The sequence below is a fragment of the Monomorium pharaonis genome, chromosome 6 (assembly GCF_013373865.1).
Source record: "Monomorium pharaonis isolate MP-MQ-018 chromosome 6, ASM1337386v2, whole genome shotgun sequence".
NCBI classification, from domain to species: domain Eukaryota; kingdom Metazoa; phylum Arthropoda; class Insecta; order Hymenoptera; family Formicidae; genus Monomorium; species Monomorium pharaonis.
In genome coordinates, this window is record NC_050472.1 from 12,274,383 (window position 1) to 12,289,579 (window position 15,197).

The following is a 15,197-nucleotide window of genomic DNA, read 5'->3' on the forward strand; positions in this document are numbered from 1 at the left end:
CCTTTTTTTATTGTCAGTTAGGTATTGGGTAAACCAGTTTGCATTGGCGCATATTTTACAGGTTCCCGGGCGACTTCTGTTTTTCGCTTTGGTTTTATTTCACTCGATCTGATTAGTGTTGTTCTGCAAGATAGCGGCGAGTACCTGTGCCGTGTTGTAAGCTCGACTGGAATAGCCGACTCTCGAGCCACCCTCAGTGTAACCCGTAAGTAAAAAAAAGTATCTTATGAAGTTTTCTCGCAAAGAAAACTTTTTATCTGCGCTTTTTTTACATAATTACAAGTTATTTTTCAGCGCGTGCCACGATTGAACAAGCAACTCAACACCCCGACAGCCTCCAATATATTCAACAGCTCGAAGATTACAGCAAATATCAAAGACAGGAGAGCGTGGAGGAGACCTCTTCACAACGTCCGGTTTTTATCCGTTTGCTTCAGGATCTTGGTGAGCTACAAGAAGGTCGTAACGCCCATTTTGAGGCGCAATTGACACCTGTTAGCGATCCTACTATGAAAGTGGAATGGTACAAAAATGGAAAACCAATTACAGCCAGTGAGTACTGGTATCTGGAAGAAAGTTATTTTGATTATTTAAAAAAATTAATGTAACAAAACTATTAAAATTATTCAATTATATAGGCTCAAGAATTACTAACATCTTCAACTTCGGATACGTCTCACTCAATATAATGCACCTACGGGCTGAAGATGCAGGTTCTTATACTGTTAGAGCTGTAAACCGCTTGGGAGAGGCTATCAGTTCTGCGACTCTTCGCGTTTTTGGTATTTTATATTAGTTTTATAATAAATTAGTCTCAAATTTTTATTTTATTGTTTTCGAATATTGATCTTTTAATTATTGTGCAGCGCGAACGAGCGTAACAACAGACTTGGGTATTCCCGAACAATTGAGATACATAGAGGCTGCCGAGGAATTGGAAGCGTATCAACAGGCGATGCATCAAAAGTATGTGCAGGAACAGCCTGAACCAAGTAGTCCGCCGGAATTTAAATCGCCTATTAAGGATCAAAGTGGCATACGAGAAGGTGGATTTGCCCATTTTGAAGCGCGTCTCGAACCAATTGGAGATGCCGATCTCCGTGTTGAATGGTTGAAAGATGGGCGACCTGTGGAAGCTAGTGAGTTATAATTATTTTCACATAAACATGTATCGTACATTTGTATATTCATGGAATATTTTTGAAATTAGGTTCTCGAATTACAACCTTTTTCAATTTTGGTTATGTGGCGTTAACCATCAAATATGTAACAATACACGATGTTGGTGTGTACACTTGCCGAGCCTATAACAGATCTGGTGAAGCTCATACTACCGCTCAATTGAGTGTGATTAGCAAGAATGATATTATTTATGATAGCCAACATCCTACTGGTCTCCAAAAAATTCAATGTCTCGAAGATTCAAGTAGATACTCGCGACAGGTTCAGGAAGAAACGCAGATTATACAAGCACCACGATTTTTGGGTAATCTTAAAGGTACTAATAAAATCGTAGAAGGTCAACGGGCGCATTTTGAGGCACGCGTCGAACCTCAAAGTGATCTGAATATGAAGATCGAGTGGTATCACAATGGCAAACCCATTACTGCTGCTAATAGAATCCAGATGTATCACGATTTTGGGTACGTTTCCATTGATATTCTTCAGGTTCGTGCTGAAGACACTGGCACATATACTGTTGTTGCTAAAAACTCTCGTGGAGAAGCTCGTTTATCCGCCTCCATGACTGTAGAAAGTAAGATATATAGTTTTATTTACAGCATTGAAGTAATTTGCAAAGAATAGGTATAATTAATAAGTTTTATTGGTTTTTTAGCGCGTTCTAACGTAGATACTAGTAGCATGCATCGCAGCACTTTTGAGAAAACTCAACATTTAGAAGGATCCAAATTTGTTGAACCGCAATATCATATTGAAGAAATCTCTAAATCAAAACCAATTTTTATTCAGCCGTTGAGTGATCCTAAACCAGTTAGTGAGGGCAAAAATATTCACTTAGAATGTCGTTTAGAACCAATGGGCGATCCAACGATGAGAGTTGAATGGTTCCAAAATGGACGCCCGATCACAGTTGGATCGAGATTTAGAACTTACTATGATTTTGGATTTGTCGCACTCGATATAGTACACGTTACCGTTTACGATTCTGGCGAATATACAGTCAGAGCTACTAATCATCTGGGTACTGCGCATACTTCTGCTTGTGTCAGAGTCATCGGAAAATCTGACATTATCACTGAAACACAAAATGAACAATCGCTCGAACAGATACAAATGTTGGAAGATTCCTCAAGGTTCGCTTTTATTTATCATTTCGTAATTTATATCTTTTCATAATTGTTTGTCTTATTATTTTATTCATGTATAGATATCGTAAAATTCAACAAGAGGAAGTTACTGTGATGCAAGTACCTCAATTCACTCGACCTTTGCATAATATTGAGACGTTAGAACTTACAAACGTTCATCTCGAATGTCGTCTTCAACCAATTGGTGATGCGGCCATGAAAGTCGATTGGTTTGTTAATGGTCGACCTGTTAAAACTGGTCACCGATTCAGACCATCTTATGAATTTGATTACGTGGCTCTAGATATTCTTGGCGTTTATCCTGAAGATTCTGGTGTATATACCTGTCAAGCTAGAAATCAGCTCGGCGAAGCCGTTACTTCATGCTCTGTAAGAGTACACGCCAAAAAGGATTTACTTTTAGAATCTCAGCATCCTGAAGGATTAGAAAGAATACAGTACTTAGAAGATGCTTCAAGATATAAAAGGCATGAACTAGTGGATGAAATTGTCAATGTAAAACCGAAATTTATTACAAAACCGAAAAACCAAGAAAATCTTCGAGAAGGACAACATGCTCATTTCGAGTGCAAACTAGAACCGGTAACGGATCCGAATTTGAAAGTTGAGTGGTTTAAAAACGGTCGTCCAGTAACAATAGGTAATTTGTTAATTTTATCATTATTAAGGTAAAGAAATAATAGCGGCGTTAATTAACAAAATAAGAGCTAGATCTCTCAACAAGTTCAACATGTTTATCAAGACATGAACAATTTAGCAGATATAATGACAATGTCGTGTATAAAGTTAATTGTAAGGATTATGACGTTTCGTGTGTAGACCAAATAAAAAACTAATTAAAAACAAGAATAAAAAGAACAAATTTAATATAAAACTGTAGTTGAAACTGAATCGATTATTAACTCGTCAATTATTAACAAACACATGACATAACAGAACCATTTCTTTGTTTGGAAAAATTGAAAAATATTCGATATTGAAACTAACTACAGCAAAAGATTTATATTAGACATGATACATATAAAAAAACAAAAAACCAATAAACACAAACACTGAGTTGATTAATTCATCGGGATTTGAATATACATATTAATAAAAAGATTCATAACAATTTTACGTTTGACAATATTAGAATTGATTAATTTGTCATCAGAAAATGACAAATTGATTACAACTTTTGTGTTACGACTTAATTTATCTCATTTTAAAGCGTTTTACAATTATGACTTTATTTATAATACTACATTGCAACAGTTGTACTATATTAGTTCATGTTGATGACGTTGTACCAGTCATGTGTTTTTTCAAAATATTATTTACATCACAATATCAATATTTATATTAATTTTCATGCTAAAGAAGAATCGAAATGCCGTCTGTTTTTTATTTATAACTGACACCTAATTGTTTACTTGTTTATATTGCCTAGATAATACTTGATTTGTTTTATATCTGTTAATATATATGTTTTATGTTTAATGTTTAATAAATATTTTTGTTTATTACTGTTATTTTTTCTGCAGTATCTGCGTATATATATATATATATATATATATATATATATATATATATACATACACACGTACATGACATTATAATCTAATTACATTCTTCGTTCTTCAAATTTATTAAAATGTTTAATTTTATATCGGTCAAATCATATTCAAACTTGTGTAAATCAATTTGCAGGACATCGCTTTCGTCCAATTCATGATTTTGGTTACGTAGCATTGGATGTAATTGATTTAATTGCCGAGGATTCTGGAACATACACTTGTCATGCTGTTAATCTAGTAGGAAGTGATGAAGTACTTTGTACTTTAACATGTCGCTCCAGTGCACAAATATTAACAGACACACAAAACGAACTTGGACTTGAACAGATTCACTATCTGGAGGACAAATCTAAATATAATAGACAAGAGGTTATTGAAGAAACTACCACTCAAGCACCTATTTTTACAACTTCATTAAACAACGTTGAGATAAAAGAGGGTCAACGTGCACACTTTGAATGTAGATTAATTCCGGTGTCCGACGCAACAATGAAAATAGAATGGTTCCACAATAATAAACCGGTAAAAGCAGGCTCGAGATTTATCGAAACAAACAGCTTTGGTTTCGTTGCTCTTGATATCATGTACGCGTACCCTGAAGATTCCGGAACATATACTTGCAGAGCTAAAAATGTAATTGGTGAAGCCATCACTTCTGCAACAGCTGTCGTTCATTGTAAGTTTTTAGTCATTTTAGACTTGTTCGATAATTTCTTCCAATCTTGAAAGCATTAATTAACTATTTTTTTATATTAACAGCTAAAAAGTCAATTTACACTGAAACTCAAAGCGAAGAAACTCTTCAACGTCTTCGTTCACTGGAGGATACATCTCGTTATCAACGTAAAACTGCAACCGAAGAAATTATTACTCAAGCCCCTGTCTTTACAATGCCAATAAAAGATCTTCGTGTTGCTGAAAATCAAGCAGCGCATTTCGAAGCACGAGTTATCCCAGTTGGTGATTCCAAACTCAAAGTGGAATGGTTGCGTAACGGAGTTCCTATTTTAGCCTGTAAGTTTAATATTCTACAAATTTATGTATCAAAATATATTATATCAAGTTTTTTTAAAACTCTTTATTATTTAAAAGCAAATCGTGTAACTACCATGCACGATTTTGGATACGTCGCTTTAAATATGAAGTACGTTAATCCCGAAGATTCGGGCACTTATACGTGTCGTGCTATAAACGAACTTGGAGAAGCAGTTACTTCAGCCACATTGTTCGTTCAATGTAAGTATGTCGTTAATTTAATGTGCAACTCAGATTTTACATTTACAAAATGTACATTTTACACAATTCACAGACTAGTTTTAAGAACATAATTAATAACACTTACTTTTAATTTAATAAACTATATATTCTGATATTAATTAACATTATTAATATTTATTATAATTGGATTATCAAACTAAAAGGATGTTTCAATATCCTATACCGATTTGCTATGCAACTGTCGGTATTATATTTTTATAATTTTATTGATTTGATGTATTATTGTTAACCTCTTGAGTGTGCATGAAAGCTATAGACGTAAACCTAAAAAGGGCTCTGAGTGTGCATAACGGCTACAATCGCATAAAATTATTTATTATATTTTTAATAAATATTATCAAGATTGTTTAAAAAAAAAAATAGTATTTGAATCAAAGATTTTGAATTTCTAGTCAGAATTTTCAAATACAAAATAATCGCTCCAAAGATAAAAAAATGTTCAAGTATTTATAATCGATTATGAGAATTGTTTTGTTTCAATACTGAGAAAATGCAAATACATTGGATTTAAAATTAAAACTCTTTTGAATTTGATTCTAAAAAAAGTGGACTTATATTTAAAACGAATAAAATAAAAAATAAATCTGTAAAAATATACTATTAATGAAATTTTAAAGAAATATAAAAAATAATAAATATAAATAATAAAGACAAAAATAAACAAATATAAAAAAATAAACAAAATCAAATCACTTTTTCCACATGGTGTATTCCGGAATCATAAAAATTTTATTAAAAAACTTTAATAATTAATTGCGAAGATAATAGAAATGCTTAATTTTTAAAAAAATTGACTAAACTTGCGATCAACAGATTAAAAAAATTTTTTAATAAAATAAAATAGAAATTTAATATCATAACATTTTGAACATATTCTCAATATTGAGACTTTAAAATATAAATTTTATACAAAAAATATTTAACAAAAAAATCAGATTTATTAAAATTTTTTTAAAACTTTACTTTGTGAACTTAAAAATGTTGTAATTCAGATATTACATTTGTAATTATTAATTAAAAACTATAATACAGATTCAAAAAAAAAAATTTAATGTATATCAATTTATTGAGAATTTTGTGAAATTTTCATTTGGATAAAATATTAAAATTATGGTAATATGTTATTACAATTAACGTAAATAATATAATAAAATAATTATATTATTAAATAAAGAAGAAATAAATAAAATTCAAATAAAACTAACGTATTTGTTTCAAATTTTGCTAAATTATTCGCTGTATTAAAATCGTCGAATATTTTTAAATTCTGACATCAAATTCAACGATTTTGAAAACTCCTATATATAAATTATGATAAAAATTGGTTAAAGAAAAAGCCTTAAACTTTTTAGGCCCACTTTGCAATTTGCTCTACAATGTGAAAAGTTTAAACTTTTATTATTATTACTTATTTGCTATTATTTACAATATGTAAATAAATATTGTATATCTATCTGACATATTGCTCGTCTATTAAAAACTTTTATTGTAATTTATTAAATTTGTGTATAATTTCTTTTTATTTCTTTGATTTGATTCTTTTGATCTAAAAATTCTTCCAAAATGCAGCCAAGGCAGCTTTGCAGTTTGAATCACAACATGAGAGTGCTTTATCAAAACTTCAAGCCCTAGAAGATACTACAAAATATCAACGTCGTGAGGAAGAAGAGATTGTGGTAAAAGACAAACCATCCTTTACCGTTCAATTGAATGGACCTACCAATCTATTTGAAGGACAAAGCGCACATTATGAGTGTCGCATAGAACCTTATCCTGATTCCAACATGAAGGTGGAATGGTTTCACAATGGTAAACCATTATCCATTGGTCACAGATACAGAACTATCTGTGATTTTGGGTTTGCATCGTTAGACGTATTGTCCGTATATGCTGAAGATTCGGGAACATACACTTGTCAAGCCACCAATAAATTGGGATCGGCGAAAAGCTCAATTAATCTTGACGTGAAGTGTGAGTAATAAAAGCATATTTACATAGCTTAGATTAATCAATTTTATTAAGTGTGTATACGCGTGTAATTTACTTTTTTCTTAAAATAATTTTAATTTACATAATATATTTTATTTCTTTTTCTTTTCATATTGATTTTTTCTCCTTTATAGTTTTTATACTTTATACATTAATTTGAGTAAAGATCTCTTTCTAGCTCGAGCATCAATTATTCATGATACACAACATGAAAACGCATTGAAAAAAATACAATATCTTGAAGATAATTCAAAATATAAAAGAGTGATCAAAGAAGATACGATAATCGCCGAGAAACCTACTTTCGGAAGACCATTGAAGAATATTGAACATCTCCCAGAAGGCAAAAGTGCCCATCTTGAAGCTACATTGACTCCCGTGAATGATCCGACGATGATCGTCGAATGGTTTAGAGATGGACGTCCCATTCCTCAAGGACATAAATTTAAAACAACCTACGATTTTGGATACGTTGCGCTCGATATTCTTTATGCTTATCCTGAAGATTCAGGTACCTATATGTGCAAAGCAAGGAACGCTATTGGAGAAGCAATTACTACTTGCATGATTAGCGTGGATTGTAAGTAATATTTTATACTATGTTTATTCATTAGATTTAACGTGATCAACGAGTATTCGTTAAATAATGTTTTTATCGTAAACTTTTGAAACAAACAAAAGAGTACGAAATAAAACGATAGATTTTTTACATGTTTATTTTGAAAAATTTACAAATATGATCGAAATTTTACATGTTACAAATTAATTTGTTATTTTACAATGTTTTCTATGAATAAAAATATAGACCTGTGGCTTACCAATTATTTTAATTTGCGTAGCAAAACAAGGTCTATATCTTGATACATTGGATGCACAACGTTTGCAAAAGATTCGAGAACTGGAAACTGTGGAAGTTAAGCAAGAGACCGAAAAAGAGATTATTCATCAAAAACCTGTATTCTTGACATTATTGAATAATTTGGATCATCTCAAAGAAGGCGAACATGCTCATTTGGAATGTCGCGTGGAACCAATTAACGACCCGAACTTAAAAATCGAATGGTATACTTAATACTCAATATAATGGATAAAACATTCCATATAGTACAGAATATTATAACAATTTACAGCATTATTATAGAATGTTGCAAATGTTGTTGCAACGTTGCTGTGTATTGCTGTAATATGCTGTGCTACATGGAATTGTATAGCTGCTTTTATAGAAGAAATATTTATTTAAAATTTAAGTATCTAAAAATAGAAACAATACAACTACAATAACTTTGATACAAATACCAAATAAAACTATCAATTGAATTTTTATTAATATAGGTTTGTCAACGGAGTTGCAATTAAAACTGGTCATCGCTTCCGTACAACGCATGACTTTGGCTACGTGGCTCTTGATATTCTTTATACTTATCCTGAAGATTCCGGTACTTACATGTGTAAAGCAACCAACTTGGCTGGAGAAGCCGTTAACACTTGCACTATCAAAGTCAGCTGTAAGCATCTTTAATCATGTTGCGTATTAATATGGGATATTTGTATTATAAAAACAATCCTTTATCAGCTGTTCTGCGTAATTATCAACAAGAGATGCACGATATAAAAAATCTAATTTTTCACCCGTAAAGAATTTGAAAATGTACATACAACAGCAATGACAAAATTTATTAATTAAAAAAATCGTCTATTAAACAGATAATAATAATAGCAGATCTTTAATAAACAAGATTCTCACTAAAATCTGCAAACTTTGCAAATTCAAACACGTCTCGTCTTAAACAAATCATGAAAATATTATGCTTCAGAAACTTATCTATATTACATAATTTATTTCAAGTTTATATCGAGTCATTTTAACTTTTAAGATCAAGATTAATCTTAAAGATGGATTCATTAATTTTATTTGGACCCGTTTCTACTAACATAAATTTAACTTTAATCTCGGTTTAACTTTTTCTTTATCTTTATTCAATTTTTGGAACTAGAATAATGTGATAAATAAGTTAAACCGAGATTAAAATTTATATACGTTGGTAGAAACAGGCTTTAAAAAAATAAGTTGATAATAAAAATGTAGACCGAAAAAACAACACAGTCATGGTTTTTTATTATAGCACGACGGAGTATTCTTTTGGATACCCAACATCCGGATGGTCTAGAAAAGATTCGAGAATTAGAGGCCCAAGGTCATCCTGCGAGATTAGAAATTGAGGAACCTCCAGTAACACCTCCGAGATTTGTTACTGAACTTAGAGTAAGTAATATTAGTAATAATAACATAGCGAATAAAAATGTGTAAAGTTTAACAAATAAAACAAATGAAATAAACATAAAAAATTTTAGGGTACAACCGAAGTATATGAGGGACAAACAGCTCATTTCGAATGTCAAGTAGAGCCTTTGCATGATGCAAATCTAAGAATCGAATTCTTCCATAATGGTAAACCATTACCATCGGCAGCGCGTTTCCACGTGACTTTCGATTTCGGATACGTAGCTTTGGATATTACTCATGCCGTACCTGAAGATGCAGGACAATATTCTGTACGAGCAATTAACGCATTGGGACAATGCGTATCATCTATCGAGCTTAAAGTAATTCCACGAGATAATATTATTTTGGATTCTCAACGGCCCGAAGGAATGGACAAAATCCGAGAGCTCGAATCCCAGCAGCCATGGAAGAGACCAGATATTCCAGAGCCTCAAACTCGGCAGCGGCCAGTCTTCACTCAACCATTGCAAAATATTGATAGTATTGCCGAGGGTCACACTGCGCACTTTGAATGCAGACTTATACCCGTTGGTGATCCCTTGCTTAAAGTGGAATGGTTTAGAAACGAAATGCCTCTTGAGACAAGTAATAATGTCAAAATACAAACATTCTAAAATTTAATATAATATCCATAATATAATTTTCTGTCATGATATAATTTTCATATAAAATTAATTTGTTTACAATTTTCTTAGGTTCGCGGATTACAAAAGTACATGACTTTGGTTATGTGTCCTTGGATATTGCTCATGTGCGTGATGAAGATGAAGGCGTTTACATGTGCCGTGCGTCTAATCCGTTGGGCGAAGCAGTTACCACAGCTTCAATGAAGATTAAAAGTAAATAATTTTTTTCTTTAATTTTAACTCAAAGAGTACAATACTTAATAAAAATATACATATGCTTAATAAGATATGCACATTAATACGTACGAGCTGTACATATATTAAATCTGTTTAAACAATTGTTTAATAAAGTATACACGTTAATGTACAGCTAAGGCGAGCATACAGTTAGATACTCAACATCCAGAAGCACAACGTAGAATCGCTCAGCTAGAAGCCAAGGAAGCTGAACGACCCGAAGAGGCGGAAAAGATTTTCGATAAACCAATTTTCACACAGCTGTTAACTGGACCAACTGAACTTTGGGAAGGACAAATGGCTAGATACGAATGTAGAGTCGTTCCTGTTGGTGATGCGAGTTTAAGATTTGAATGGTATATGAACGGAGTCGAATTAAAAATGGGTAAGATAATATTTCTTAATATTACTATTATTACTATTAAACTACTGAATAAAATTAAAAAAACACAAATTTAAAATAGCACCAAGTTCATAAAAATTGAGCAAAAAATGTAAATTTTTTATATGATGTAACTCAAAATATTGACTTAATCCCTACGAAGTTTCTCCGATGTGGGATCTCTCCAGCAGTTTTGAGTTACGCTCCTTGAAGCAACCCCTTCCGAAATCAAAAGTTGCAGTTTGAAAAGTACATGGCAATTTGATGCGGAAAGCGGTCCGGAAAAATTCGGAAATGAGCTAAGCCGATTCTGTAAGTGTCCCTTAGAATGCCCTCGGTGCGTCCTGACACCCCATCCCTTTTCAATCTTGATTCGCAACTCCTTTGGTCTGAAAGTGGAGACAGTGTTTTGCGTCGCATCCGACATCCGAGGACAACTCTGTAGCACCGCTCGGCTTTAATACCATTAAATGTAGAAGGTCCCACCCTTTTACAACTCCTACTACTTCGCGGGGGTGAGTTGGGCAACTCCTAACACTAATCAGCTCCCGCAAATGTCTCCATGCATCTGGAAAATTAGGAAATGGGCCAAACCGCACCCGCAGAAGTCTCCGACACTTCTTCCTGACCACGCATGAAACCTACTATTTCAACCTTTACCTGCCACTTCTTTAGTCGGACAACAAAAACAATGAGTCGCAGTTGCGCCAGATGGTCGCTTCAAAGCGACTTGCATTTGAAACCAAAAAAATTCTTGTTCTCTCTCCAGCTATCTTGTTTTCATGCTCTTTTTGTGTCAGGTTTCCTTTTCTCTCTAAATTTTCTTCATGTGCAGCTTTCTTTGCTTTCATGGCTCTTCCAGCTCACTCTCAGTCTGTGTTTTTTGTTCCAAATTGCCCTGTTCGTTTTCCCTGGGAAATGTATTCCTTTTCCATGTATTCTCTCGTATCCCTTTTATTTTTATTGTTTTTCATACTGTTTTTAGGACAGCAAAACATTGTTAAAACAAAACAAAAAATTGTAAACACAAATGTATTGCTCTAAGGCAATAGGTCTGAGCAAAAAACAAAGTAAATAAAAAACAAAACATGACTCGCAAAACAAAGAAATAAGAAAACAAAAAAATGGAAAACAAATAAAAACAAAAACAAAACATGGAAATAAACGATAATAAAAAAGTTGAAAACAAATGAAATTTTGACGCTCTCCTCCACCGAAGCCGCTCTTTTTTGCCGGTAACATTCTAAATAAAACCTGCGCATGTAAACAAAATTAATCAAAATATTGCCAACACTTCAAACCAACACTTAGAACAAAAAATGATGGATGGAACTTATCTTTAACAGAAAAAAAATCAAAACAAGAAAGGATGGATGGATGCAACGTAAAACGCTGTCTCCGCTGTCAAATCAAAGAGGTTGCGAATCAGGTGAAAAGAGGTGTCAGGGCACACTAGGGACATTCTAATGGAGACTTGTTTTCTGCATTAGAGTGCCCTGTACCTTCCAAACTGCAACCTTGTAACTTTTGTTTCTGACAGAGAGTTGCTTCGAAGGGCATAATTTCGAAACTACTAGACCCATAGCGGGGAGACTTCGCAGGGATCAAGTCAACACTTTGGGTTACATCAAATATAAATAATATAAGAAATTCACGTTTTTTGCTCAACTTTTACGAACTTAGCGCTATTTCAAACTTTTGTTCCTCTAATTCTGTCCAGCAGTTTATTATTTTATATATTAATATTATTAATATTTCATATATTAACAAAATCCTTGTGCACCAATTTAGGTTCACGCTTCCACGTAAGTCACGATTTCGGATACATAACCTTAGATATTTTAAAAGTTATCCCTGAAGACTCTGGAGTGTATACTTGTAAAGCGATTAACAAAGCAGGAGAAGCGATATCGTCAATTTCGTTGAAAGTTAAAGCACGTTCAGCTATCGATTCTAACAGCATACAAACGGATGCATGGCAGAAGATTCAATTGAAGGAAGCAGAAATGAATAAAGTGCCGGAAATGTTTGTTGATACAACACCGCAACAGGCGCCAGTTTTCACCAAACATCTTGAAAGTTTCGACAAATTGATAGAGGGACAACGCGTCTATGTAGAAGCTCAAGTGGAGCCACGAGCAGATCCAAATTTAAGAGTAGAATGGTTTAAGAACGGTGTATCTCTCCAGACTGGAACCAGACTTCGTAGTACTTTTGATTTCGGTTTAGTAACGTTATCTATCAACGGGCTAAGACCTGATGATTCCGCAATCTATACTTGCAAAGCAACTAATCTTTTGGGAGAAGCAGTGTCAACTTGTACTTTAAAAATTGCCGATCGTCACTGGTTATTAGGAGATACCTTACATCCTGATGCTTTGCCCAAAATCAATACGTTGGAGCAGCCTCAGATAATCTCTACCGAGCAACCAGAACCTACTTACGAAGAACCAGTTTTCATTACTCATTTAAATAATGTGGAATGCATTGAAGGTGATAACGCTCACTTTGAATGCAATGTAGAACCATCAAAAGATCCGACTATGAAAATTGAATGGTTCCTAAACAATAAACCTTTGCCGACCGGTGCTAGATTTAAGAGCACCTATGATTTTGGTTACGTAGCTTTGGATTTGACTCATGCTTATGAAGAAGATTCTGGAGTAATTACCGTTAAAGCTACAAATTCAAAAGGAACTGCACAGACATCTGGTACTTTAAAATGCACCAGTAAACAAAATATTTATCTTCAAACGCAACATCCACAAGGAGAAGTCGGACTTGAAAAAGTTAAGGAAGCTGAAGATGCTTATTTATCGAAATACAAGAGACCAGAAGAAGCTCCTGAACATGAATATCCTAAACCAATTTGGACGGTACCTCTTAGGCCTGAATTTAAATTAGGAGAATCTGAACCGTTACATTTAGAAGGTCAAGTCGAGCCAAAGGATGATCCCAATTTAAAGATCGATTGGTACTTCAATGGAAAACCTTTAGAACATGGTTCACGCTTCAAAATGACTTGTGATTTCGGATTTGTCACTTTGGACTTAACGGACGTTTATGAGCGTGACTCTGGTATTTACACTTGCAAGGCCTATAATAAAGCAGGCGAAGCTTTTACTTCAACAACAGTTTATTGTTCCATAAAGGAAAATATTATCGAAAAGTCACAGCATCCTAAAGGTAAGGAAGGTCTCGAAGCAATCCAAGATCTAGAGGAATCTTTGAAACAACAAGAAGGAATTTCTCCAAGAGAAGAAGAAGGTCAACCACCAATGTTTACATCACAATTTGAAAATCTAACCAATCTTTCGGAAGGAGAAATCGCTCATTTTGAAGCATCTCTTATTCCTACTGGTGATCAAACTATGGTGGTTGAATGGTTTTATAATGGCAAATCTTTAGAAGCTAGTCATCGCACAAGAACTGTTTATGCTTTCGGCATGGTTGTTCTTGAAGTTCTTGGCACTAAAATAGAAGATTCGGGTATTTATACTTGCAGAGCTACTAACAAATGGGGTACAGCAGAAATTAGCGTGCAACTAGAATGCATTGACAAGTCCAAAGGACAAAAGCCTAAATTCACAACACAAATTCAATCTTTGGAAGGTTTAAAGGATGGCCAATCCGTTCACTTTGAGTGTACTTTAATTCCAGTAGGTGATCCTAATATGAAAGTCGAGTGGTTTCACAATGGAAAGCCTCTACGACATTCGTCACGTTTCAAGATGGTTTCTGACTTTGGGTTCGTAGTTATGGATATTGCCGGTGTAATGTCTCATGACAGTGGAGAATATGTTTGCAAAGCTAGCAATAAATATGGTGAAGATTATACAAAAGCCACGATTAAATGCTTTGGCAAGAGTGGAGTTTACTTAGATTCTCTGCAACCAGACTCGCTCGCTAGAATCCGAGAGCTCGAAAGTTATACCGGAGAACAAGCACTTATGCCTACGACTCCTGTCGCTGAGGCACCAAAATTTATTACGCAGATCGTTGATATTACAAAACTAGTAGAAGGGCAGTCGGCCCACTTTGAGGCCAGATTAACTCCGGTGAATGATCCAGATTTGAAAGTTGAGTGGTATTACAATGGCAAGAAGCTTCCTCATGGCCATCGATATCGTACCTTCCATGATTTTGGTATTGTTATTCTAGACATACTGTATTGTTATGAAGAAAATTCCGGAGTTTACGAATGTAGGGCCGTTAACAAGTATGGCGAAGATTCTACAAGAGCAACGCTCAAATGTTTCTCCAAAGCTAATCTCATTTTGGAATCGCAACTTCCGAAGGGCATGGAAGGTGGCCTTGAAAAAATCCAAAATCTTGAAGATTCGATGATACGTACAAAGGACGAAAAGGTTGTAGAAGAACGTGGCAAGGCTCCTATGTTTACTGTACCTTTGAGTAACATTGATGATCTACGTGAAGGCGAAAGTGCGCATTTTGAGGCACGAGTAATTCCTACGGACGATCCAAAATTAAAGGTAAATTAAATTTCTTTAAACC

The 15,197-nt window shown here is 33.8% G+C and overlaps 1 protein-coding gene across 12 annotated transcripts in view; it reads left to right on the top strand.

Moving 5' to 3' along the window:
• LOC105839056 (titin) overlaps nucleotides 1–15,197 on the top strand; it is a 221,105-nt gene that overhangs the window by 20,323 nt on the left and 185,585 nt on the right. For 11 of the 12 annotated variants that reach the window (XM_036288720.1, XM_036288732.1, XM_036288723.1 and 8 more), the window contains exons 10-28: nucleotides 62–205; nucleotides 295–552; nucleotides 639–782; nucleotides 867–1,139; nucleotides 1,211–1,756; nucleotides 1,838–2,315; nucleotides 2,390–2,970; nucleotides 4,020–4,562; nucleotides 4,646–4,900; nucleotides 4,979–5,122; nucleotides 6,734–7,135; nucleotides 7,332–7,733; nucleotides 7,993–8,215; nucleotides 8,486–8,658; nucleotides 9,277–9,416; nucleotides 9,506–10,022; nucleotides 10,133–10,276; nucleotides 10,434–10,685; nucleotides 12,474–15,175. In XM_036288720.1, coding sequence (XP_036144613.1) covers nucleotides 62–205; nucleotides 295–552; nucleotides 639–782; nucleotides 867–1,139; nucleotides 1,211–1,756; nucleotides 1,838–2,315; nucleotides 2,390–2,970; nucleotides 4,020–4,562; nucleotides 4,646–4,900; nucleotides 4,979–5,122; nucleotides 6,734–7,135; nucleotides 7,332–7,733; nucleotides 7,993–8,215; nucleotides 8,486–8,658; nucleotides 9,277–9,416; nucleotides 9,506–10,022; nucleotides 10,133–10,276; nucleotides 10,434–10,685; nucleotides 12,474–15,175 — 8,321 coding nt within the window. The remainder of the gene's footprint in view (nucleotides 1–61; nucleotides 206–294; nucleotides 553–638; nucleotides 783–866; nucleotides 1,140–1,210; nucleotides 1,757–1,837; nucleotides 2,316–2,389; nucleotides 2,971–4,019; nucleotides 4,563–4,645; nucleotides 4,901–4,978; nucleotides 5,123–6,733; nucleotides 7,136–7,331; nucleotides 7,734–7,992; nucleotides 8,216–8,485; nucleotides 8,659–9,276; nucleotides 9,417–9,505; nucleotides 10,023–10,132; nucleotides 10,277–10,433; nucleotides 10,686–12,473; nucleotides 15,176–15,197) is intronic. The other variant, XM_036288726.1, reaches the window with a different exon arrangement.